The sequence below is a fragment of the Musca autumnalis genome, unplaced genomic scaffold, assembly GCF_047663935.1.
Source record: "Musca autumnalis isolate F117 unplaced genomic scaffold, ASM4766393v1 scaffold_4, whole genome shotgun sequence".
Taxonomy (NCBI): domain Eukaryota; kingdom Metazoa; phylum Arthropoda; class Insecta; order Diptera; family Muscidae; genus Musca; species Musca autumnalis.
In genome coordinates this window covers 225,364,051-225,374,376 of record NW_027411977.1, presented here as the reverse complement: position 1 = coordinate 225,374,376, position 10,326 = coordinate 225,364,051, and the positions used below count along the sequence as shown (strand labels likewise).

The 10,326-nt window shown below is 33.3% G+C and overlaps 2 protein-coding genes across 3 annotated transcripts in view; both read right to left on the bottom strand.

Annotated features, from left to right (window-relative positions):
- The window catches only part of Cyp305a1 (Cytochrome P450 305a1), a 17,902-nt gene extending 16,032 nt beyond the window's left edge, over positions 1-1,870 (bottom strand). Inside the window, exons 1-2 of one of the 2 annotated variants that reach the window (XM_073983146.1) lie at positions 1,708-1,870; positions 1,182-1,647 (exon numbers count right to left, since the gene is read on the bottom strand). In XM_073983146.1, coding sequence (XP_073839247.1) covers positions 1,182-1,275 — 94 coding nt within the window. In that variant the 5' untranslated portion in view covers positions 1,276-1,647; positions 1,708-1,870. The remainder of the gene's footprint in view (positions 1-1,181; positions 1,648-1,707) is intronic. The other variant, XM_073983145.1, reaches the window with a different exon arrangement.
- A 5,983-nt stretch (positions 1,871-7,853) lies between these two features.
- On the bottom strand, positions 7,854-9,847 carry cyc (basic helix-loop-helix ARNT-like protein cyc). The gene is made up of 5 exons (XM_073987466.1): positions 9,545-9,847; positions 9,309-9,386; positions 8,791-9,239; positions 8,296-8,731; positions 7,854-8,232 (listed from the first exon to the last, which is right to left on the bottom strand). Exons 1-5 carry the CDS (start codon positions 9,553-9,555, stop codon positions 7,971-7,973), a joined length of 1,236 nt encoding a protein of 411 aa, XP_073843567.1. The 5' UTR covers positions 9,556-9,847; the 3' UTR covers positions 7,854-7,970.
- Positions 9,848-10,326: the final 479 nt, after the last annotated feature.

The window sequence follows — 10,326 nt, the reverse complement described above, 5'->3', positions numbered from 1 at the left end:
CTGATAGTTCCGGAACAGTTCAGACCTCACATTCCAAACTTTCCAGGCCATCGTATTTTTCTAATAGGACTGGAAATTTTCAGCCTTCGTATAATTATGTTTGATAAAAATTTGTTTAATTTTTGTTCTGTTCCAAACTGTTTTCGAATAGGTCCGGAACATTTCAGTTTGTACCATACTTTTCAGCTTTTCATTTTCTCTAATAAGACCGGAACTTTTCAAACCTCCATTTTCTCTAATAGGTCCGAAACTTTTCAGCCCTGATGTAGTCATGTTTGATTCGAATTAGTTTAACCATTGTTCTGTTTAAATTTTTTCTCTAAAAGGACCGGAACTTTTCAGCCCTCGTGTAAACATGTTTGATTAAAGTTGGTTTAATTTGTTTCCTTTCCAAACTTCGCAGGCCTGCGTTTTCTTTGAAATTTGATAGCATTTTATTTTACAGCCATTCAGTTAAGTTTTCCTGAACTTGGTGGATGTTTTTTCTGTTCGACACCTTTTACCCCTTGTTATGTGATCTGCATTCTAAATAGCCTAAACTATATTATTGATTTAACAAAATATATTAAACTTCATATTTACTCTCATGACTTTTCAGCCAACTGTTTTCCTCTAATAACTCCTGAACTTTTCAGTCATTGCTATGTGACCTGCATTCTAAATTAAATAGCCTAAACTACATTAATAATTTAACAAAATATATCACACTTCATATTTACTCTCATGGATACAAGACTTTTTCAGCTAATTACTTTCCTCTAATAGGTCCTGAACTTTTCAGCCCTCATATAATTATTTTAAATTTGACAAAAATTTATTTATTCAACATTTGAGTTTAGTTTGATTAAAATCGGTTAAATTTGTTGTTCTGTTCCTCTGTTTTCTCTAATACGTCCGGAACTTTTCAGCCTTTACTTTTCAAATCTTATTTTGCATCCTTAGATAAAGGATTAATCACGTTTGTCTAAATGGCTTTATTTTTTGTTTTGTTCGAAACTTTTCAGTCCTTGCTATGTGATCTACGCTCGAAATAGCCTAAATTATATTGCTGACTTTCACATGTCCAAGACTTTTCAGCCCTAATGTAGTGATCTTATTTCTTAACCTTAAAAACAAGACATATTAACCCATATCTTAAATAGATGGACATAAGAGCAATTACTTTCCTCTCTCTCACTTACCGGGTGGATAATTTTTAGGTTTTCTCACAGATTGCCAAAGGATAAAGGCAATATAGCACACAAAACTGCTAATCAATATCATTAAATTGAACATGCTGGAGCTTGTCCTTCGTTTTCCTTTGTTTTTTTATAACAAGATCACTTCAAACACTAGTTTCTTTGAATATTCCTTATTTTTTGGTATTTTCTTCAATTAATCTTGTATAGAATTACTCAATTTCTTTTAGATTTTGTTGCTTTTTGTTGTATGTGAAATATTGTGCAATTTCATTTGAACTTCCGTTTTGTTTAGGTTTGTTGTTTTTTTACGTTGACCACTGACTGAATGCGAGTGTTTAATTTGCGCCAATTGCTTATGCCTTCCGATTTATTACTGACTGTTGTGGAATTGGAATGGTCTTTTATACCAAGCACAATCTCTGCTTCGCGTTCTCACTCTCTCTCTATCAGTCACCTCTCTATATCTCTATAAATGGCATAATGAAGATGATTATTACACTTTAATTTAATATTAAATTAGATTTACATGAAATTTATTGTGTTTTTGTTGTAACCAATCCAATCAATTGCAAGATTGATTAATATAAGGCATTTAAATATTATTTTAATTGAACAACACACATTTCTTTATTATAGAGAAATTACAGTAATGTCAACGAAAAAGTAACAACAACGGTCAAAAGAGTACTAAAGAATTTTTTGCACAGCACATCAGCTGTTTTTACACAACACAGAAACTTAAGGGTGCTTTAGACAAACTAAAGGTACTATAATATAAATATTTTAACATAAATTATGCGTTTAATTACAGATTGTTACATAAATACTTAAAAAAACACTTTGCAGTTATGTAGGGAAATGGTAGACGTAAACTACAACAATAAGAACCGGAAATTTATTATTACCAAACAATGTAACAACGGCCAAAAATAATAACGCCGTTTTAGCACAATGCATAGACTTAAGGGTACATTGGACTAAAGAAATGTTTATGGAAATAATGTGTTGTAATAGAAATTATGTAATTAACTGGAATAAATACTTAATAGATAAATACTTAAGTAAATTGTACGCAGTTAATATAAAAAAATAAATAGGGATGATAAAGAAGCAAACAAGAACCAAGTGGACTTCATAAAAGTAAACCAAGCATTATATCCAAAGGAATTGACATTTCAAAACCAGTGGGTTTGTTAAATCCGATTATATATAAACATACTATAATGTAGCAACAGCTAGGGAATTCTAACCACTTTTTTATCAGCTGTTTTATTGAACACATAGAATAAAGGGGGCCTTAGATTAAAGAAATCACTACGATATGTGAATTTAGCAAACTAACAAATGTCAATTCCACTGCATATACTTCAAATAAATCCTCATATAGAAGGTTAACCAGTCAAAAAGCTATAATATAAACAGGCTATAAAGATGAGTTAGGTATTGGAGGTTTATCTGTCTTAAAAATATGTTAACAATGGAATGTAGAAGAATTAGAATAGGAAAATAGAAAGATCGTTTATCAAAATACGGCATTATATTTAGAAGCGATAGGAAATATTTCGCAATAATATGTGTTTCCCTAAAGCCAGCAAAATAGCGAACTGTGAATAATGATTTCTACATACATAATATATAATTGTTCCACAAGTATGCCATGCGGGGCAAGGAGACTTCTCTCATATCAATAAGTGCACCCCGATTTATATTAGCTCAATGTTTATTGCCGAATCCGAACGGCGTGTTTTAAGACACCGCTTGTAGAGAAGTTTCGAATGGCTGAAATACTCAGGAAATGTCGCCAACATTACTGAGGGGTATTTTTCCACCGTTAAATTTTTGATGTTGCCTGGCCGAGGAATAGAACCCACGACATTCAGCGTGCAATGTGGGTGTACATACCATTAATTAATTAATTTATCAATATAATAAAAAAGTTCAATGAAAAAATGTTATAATAAGTGTGTCTGCGTACTCGATAATTTGTAATATTTATTACAAATTATTACTGAATGTTGTTTTTTTTTTACACAAATGTTCAGTAAAAGAGAATGAATTGAGAGACTTGTTTTGAAATTTTTATTACTGAGAACTTATAATTTTTACTGAAGGAATTTTGTTCAGTAACATTTTGTAGCTTCAGCAGTTGTCAAAAGTTTAAAATATTCAAATATCATAATCGTCAGTATTAATCAAATTGAAAATTTGTACTGAATGTTGTATTTTTACTTTTTTAATTTTTTTTCTTTGAAAGAGTATAAAATGCTTAACTCTCTAAAAAAAAGTTACTGAGTAATATTTACTGAGAAAGTACAAGTACAAACCTATTTTCTAATTACTTATTTTAAAAAATAATTGACGTCAAATTCTTGAATACATAAAAAGGGGAAGTTATTTTATTGTTTTTGGCTTGATTTGCGTAGTTTTTCCGTTTTGTTTTTGGTGTAATTGTCTTCCTAGGTATGATTAATTACCTTGCTGATAAATTTTCAAAGTATGCGGTTATATGATTTTGCTCACCTTTATAGATCGCGCATGGATGTGACAAGTCATTAGAATTGAACATTTGCAACTACAACAAAAGAGTTTTTTAAGTATTTCGTTGGGAGAGAGGCATTTTCCTCATTCCATGGCAAAATTACCAAGATAGATGCATTGCGAAACAGAAAATACAATAGGTTTGTTTGTTAAAAATTTTAGAAATTCGTACAAACTTTTCCTAAATGATATTCGATAATAAACTTGTTCAGTAAATGAGAAGTTATCGCACAGACTTAATAAAAAACCCTTATTTATACACTTATGCTAAGTTTACATTTACGAAATCCACTCCATTTCAACTGCCAATTCCATAGCTCAAACGTCAAATGAAATCTCATCTGGATTTCATTTGACGTTTAACCTATAGATTTGACAGTTGAAATCGAGTGGATTTCGTAAATGTAAACCAAGCATTAGGGCCTGTTTAACTATGTTGAAAGAAAGTCCATATTTAGTCCCAATTTACATTAGGCGAGTTTACTTGCGGCAATTGTCAGTTTGTGGGTGAGAGAGGGTGTTGAGAGGCAAAGGATTACCATATACCTCACCTCTCTCTCCATCAAACTGACAATTGCCGCAAGTAAACTCGCCTAATGTAAATTGGGACTTATATTATACAATTTTCCTTGCGACAATTGTCAGTTTGAAGGAGAGAGGTGTGAGACATATGGCCTGTTCCCGTACTTTATAAAGTGGTAAAAGTTGTAAAAGTCGTAAACGATTTTCATATAAATTTTGTGTACGGGAACGCAAAATGTGTAAAAGTGATAAAAAATTGTAAAAACATTTTAGTTGTGGAACAGAGTTATATGGTAGCCATTTGCCTCTCAACACCCTCTCTCATCGACAAACTGACAATTGCCGCAAGGGAAATTGTGTAATGTAATGTAAACGTAACATAAAACGTAATTTACATCTAACGTGTTTTATAAAACATGCCACATTCAAGGCATATTTCATGGTATAAGTAAAGAGGTAGGTTTAAATGAAAAAAATCTATAGAACCCTTGTTTTTCTTGAATTCCTGAAACTTCAAAATAAAAGCAACAAGTGGGTTTGTTTACAATGCATTTTTGGGCATTTTATAAAACACGCGAAAAATGAATGAAGAGTTAAGTTTTCTCCACATAATCGAGTTGTGAATATGATAAACTGATTGTTTCAATGCAAATCTCACCAATTTCTTCCATACAAATGGTCTAAAAACAATTTTAAAAATCATTGAATTCGATTGTTTTTAAAATTGTTTGGCATATTATTCAAACACCACACACACATACACAGTTTGTTTATATTTTTTTGAAGTTTTAGGCATACTCGAATGAAAAAATTTAAATTGACATAAAGCTTTGTCTAACCTTTCTTATTAAACCATGGCATATTTATTTAATGCTAATACTATGTTTACATTTACGAAATCCACTCGATTTCATCTGTCAATTCCTGTGTGTATACGTCAAATGAAAACTCATCTGAAATCGATTGGATTTCATTTGACGTTTGAGCAATGGAATTGACAGTTGAAATCGAGTGGATTTCGTAAATGTAAACATAGTATAAGTTTACATTTACGAAATCCACTCGATTTCAACTGTCAATTCCATAGCTCAAACGTCAAATGAAATCTCATCTGGATTTCATTTGACGTTTAACCTATGGATTTGACAGTTGAAATCGAGTGGATTTCGTAAATGTAAACCAAGCATAAGGTGGAAGTGACAATCAGCTGTATTCTTACTTTTTTTTTGTAAATTTAAGGCTTGTTCCTTTACTTTTGAAAATGGTAAAACCGGTAAAAGTAGCAAAAGTTATAAAATGCTCCAATATGAATTGTATTGTGTCTGAAGTAAAGGAACGCTTTTCGAGTAAAAAGTGGTAAAACCTGAAGATTCTTGGACGTAAAAGAACAGATCTTTAGTTTTCAAAATGTAATAGGGTCTACTAATGAAATTTGAAATTTTGAAATTTGCTACCATAAAATGCCCTAAATGCTTTATATTTACATTTTTATTCAAATTTGTCTATTTTATAGGATTTTCAAAATGTATTTATGTTTTTCCTGAGAACATTTTTGGAACGACCCTATTATTCAATATTTTCTTTGACATTTAATTTTCAATAACAACAATGTTGTTTGTGTAAATTTCTAGTTGTTGTAATTCATGCACATACCTTATATAAATTTGCCTTGGCCACATTTAGGTTGTCAATTCCTAAGAATATCCGTCAAATAAACGAGGTAAATTTCCAAAACACCTGTTTTAAGTACAAGTGTAAAATGCGTTTAAGCATCATACTTAACTAAAAAACTAAAGATTAATCATCATAAATTTATTTATTGTTTTGAGTTTTCCTACCATAGTCGAAGGTCACACTAGAGAGTTTCATTGAAACAATTTCATGAAAACAAGGGTTCCTAGGTCGAGTTTCACAGTAGAGTGATATCATAAAGTTGCTGTAGTGGGGAACTCGATCTATAAATACCTAAAAGTTTCACGAAAACCACTCTAGTGTGACCTTCGACTTATGCTATGTTTACATTTACGAAATCCACTCGATTTAATCTGTCAAATCCATAGGTTAAACGTCAAATGGAATCCAATGGATTTCAGATGAGATTTCATTTGACGTTTGAGCTATGGAATTGACAGATGAAATCGAGTGGATTTCGTAAATGTAAACTTAGCATTAATAAAGAAAGTCATTACATTTTGAATATTAGGTCTGTTCGATAACTTCGCAAGTTAAAAGTTCTTGCAAATACTTGCAACTTCTTGTCATTTCTCTTTTACAGAACAAGTTTGTTATCGAACAGGATTTTGTAAAAGCTTGTACAAATTTGTGCCAACTTTTGGATTATCGAACAAACCTATTATCAGAAAAAAAACAACGATAGTTTTTAAGTACTTTTAATAATAATTTTTTCCACTACTGTAGCCGGAGATGTGTTTAGTAAGCATTATATATTAACATTCTTAAGGGTGCTTTAGACCATGTAATTACACTGAATAACATTAAACTTATTTTTAAATGGAATTAATTCATTGCGGTATGGAATAGTTACCCAAAAAGATTGTGAAATGTTTTCCACAATGTCCTAACACCCGTGGGGCAGTTATCGACGGTGTCTGGAGACCAAATATATTTTGAGGTTAGAAATAACCCATGCACTTAATTTCCACACAAAATTAAAGACTGGAAAAGTTATTATTCGATGTCATAATAATATGGAAAGTTATCCATAATGCTTAAAGGGCATCGAAAAGTTATCCGCATCTGTTCGCCATCCCTAAAGACCTTGAAGAAGTTATCCACTACTCTTAAGAGCATGAAAACCTTATCGTTAATGAATACTGAGAAAGTCGTAAAAAGTTATCCACAATGTAATACACGATACCAAATTCCTTTATAAGACTATCCACTTTGGCCAAATTCTAAATTGTCTAAAGAAAGTAGAAAGATTTTAAGATTTAAAGACCATGGAAAAGTTTAAGGCTTTTGTCTCGTTTAGGAGCACCTCACCATAGGTAGTCCTTGAGACCCTGATCACAACTATATATATCTTTCCCGGGGGAAGTCCATACTTCCCGAGATATGGGTCTTGACATTTCGGGAAAGTCCTACTTTAACACCATTACTTTATTTATGGTCACCTTTCGGATCGGGCTGAGATTTTCACCATAGGTAGTCCTTGGGACCCTGATCACAACTATATATAGCTTTTCCGGGGGAAGTACATACTTCCCGAGATATGGGTCTTGACATTTTACTATTTTAAAGTTGGTGGTGAGTACCTTTGATTGCGTTTACGACTTTTGCTCCTGTCCATAGGAGATAGTCTTTAATCCCGGCCGAAGACCGGCTACTTAAAGAAAACTTATAATTTTGGAGAAACTTTTGTTCGCGTAGCCCACTTTTGCTCCTGTCCATAGGAGATAGTCTTAAATCCCGGCCGAATGAGATACTCACCATGTCTATTACATTATCCACGATGTCCGAAATGGTGAAAATATCCTAAAGACACTACCAAGGTCCATGTCCATGTTATTCATATGGTCTAAACATCATTGATAAGTTATCCATGGTGGTTTAGGACATTATCAAACTTACTTTCACTTCAACATAACCACATTTCTTTTCTTTTTTCCAAATATGTATTTTATTTCTAAACAATAGGGGATGATGGAATAAGGAATTACGTTGTTGTATATGGAAATGTGAAGACGATGAAGAAGCAGAAGTTATACATTAGAAAAACACCGAATTCTTGGCCATAATATATTCAATTTCAGTGGTCCAGGGATTTTTAAATGCACGCCATTCACTTTGCAGTTGGATAAAACTGTTATCCTTACAACGAAATCGATAGACCTGGGTGGTAATCTTTTCGGCCACTTGTAAGACCAATTTGTGAGATTCAGCCAACGCGGGGATATCTTCGGGATGAAAATATTCATAAAAACTACTGCCCAAGATTTCTTGAGGCAAGAAACCCACCGCCAGGGTGGCTCTGTAACAAACAGATAAGTAACATATTAAAAAAGATAGTTAAATTATAAAAGTGAGAACCCACCTTTGATCTATAAACAAAAATTTCCCATCAACCGAGTGACGTGACAAAAACTTCACATGCCTTATGTTCGGATGATTATCCAATGAGGAGGGTATTTGATCTTCTAATACATTTGAGGGTATTCGACCAATTGCCACCAAACAGGACATATTATTGGTGATTTGATCATCACTGTCACCATCATTATTTTCCTCTTTAATGGGTGTCCATGATTTTAAGTAACCAGTGCATTGTATGACCCGATATTTGTCATCCATACTCAATTTGGATTTTCGTTTTGTGGAGCTACGTGATGATGATGAGGTATCTGATTCCTCTTTGATTTGATTGTTATTGAGGGCGGCTTTTAGTTTCATGCGACAGAAAAATGACCTCCGGGCTCCCGGACACAAGCGACATAGACTTTGGGGTATATCAGCTTTGACTGGCAGCATGGCTAAGGGAAAAATAAATAAAATCAATAATGTGGTGCCACGGTTAAATTTTTCCACTTACTTTTGGCATCTATTAACCTCTCCCGCGGACATGGATCTAACGACGACAGCTGTTCCTTGACCTTGGCGACATCTTTCGGATGCAAAACATCAAACCAACTTTGACCCAACAAATCTGTTTGTGTATAATTCAATACCTTGGAGACAGATTCTGATACATAAAGTATACGCCCACGATCACAACCGACAACAAATAAAAATCCCTCGGCTGCTTGTAATATTAACATTTTCAACTCCTGATCTGAGAGAAAGGTGGGTTTTCCATCCGCTCCACTATAGGCATGCACTGCTCCGCGTATACTACGCAGATGTTGTACAGCCATACGCAATACCGTCAACTTATCTAATTTTCGATGCATGGCATAGCACATGGGTATCATGGCAGACAACTCATTGATGTAGGTGTTCATTTTGTCCCTTCGCCGCTTTTCAATTTCACTGTGATTTTGTCTGGAACGAAAGAAGGGGGGAATATTAGTAAAGACTAGTAATTGATTGCTAATAGCCAAATATACATACTTGCGATTTTCATCCGATGTCCTTGCCGACTTTTCTTCATCGCAGGTCTCATCGTCCAGTTCTTCCGCTAGATTGTCACTGCAATTAAAAAGAAAAACAATTTTAGTTAAATGCCCATCCTAAAAGTCTTTAATCTATGTATGTATGTCCCCATTGATATTCCTTTTAGTTAAATAACTTTTTTCTTGTCCAGCTGCCTCCACATTGCCCACACTTTTTTGCTGGCTTCTACTTACCAATACTCCATTTGTGTTTTTCCTTAAGTTATCTTCTCCAATGTCTTGTCGAGTATCCTTGTTCCAGTTCTCTTATCTTATTTTAACTTAAACAATTTTAATTTTCTTCCGGAGATATCCAGATGATTTTCTTTTTCTTGGAATAAAAATTCCTTGAGATTGATTGGTTGCTTGCTTGGCTTGGTGGTTTTGACAATTTGTTGCTTTGCTTTTAGTTTTTCGCTATATGTTGTTTTTTCCTCACCATTTCCTATTTTTCGCAATTGGTTGCAAAAAGCTTGTTTACATCTGTCAAATGCGTTTAAGCTTTGAACTTTATTGATGTCAGTTGCGGTTTGGGTGTGTGTGTGAGTTTTGTATCTCACAGATTATGTATCTCTAGGGTGGATTGCAACGAATTCAAGGTACATTACAAGGATTTTGCAAATATTCAAACTAACCTCAAAAGTTTGACAAAAAATAATAATGGCGGGTAATCAGCTTGGCCAGCTTGTCAAAAGACCTTAGATAAGCTATCGACGATATCTAGGGACCGTGAATAAATCATATATAATTTCTAAAGGATGTGAATAAGCCATCCACGTTATCTGAATATCCTGGATATATTATCCACGATAAGCCAAGACTGTGGATAAGTTATAGGTTATTTCTAAAGACAGTTCAAATGTTATTCACGATGTTTATAGACACTGGATAAGTTGTCCATGATGTTTATGGACACGGATAAGTTATCCACGATGTTTATGGGCACTGGATAAGTTATCCACGATGTCTATAGAACT

Bases quoted from the DNA above. Each gene is read 5' to 3' on its own strand.
- cyc (XM_073987466.1), bottom strand. The intron at 8,732-8,790 runs GTAAGTGGAAAA...TTTTTCCCTTAG, and splicing joins GAGGTTAATAGATGCCAAAA to CCATGCTGCCAGTCAAAGCT. The intron at 8,233-8,295 runs GTGGGTTCTCAC...TGTTTGTTACAG, and splicing joins TTTTTGTTTATAGATCAAAG to AGCCACCCTGGCGGTGGGTT.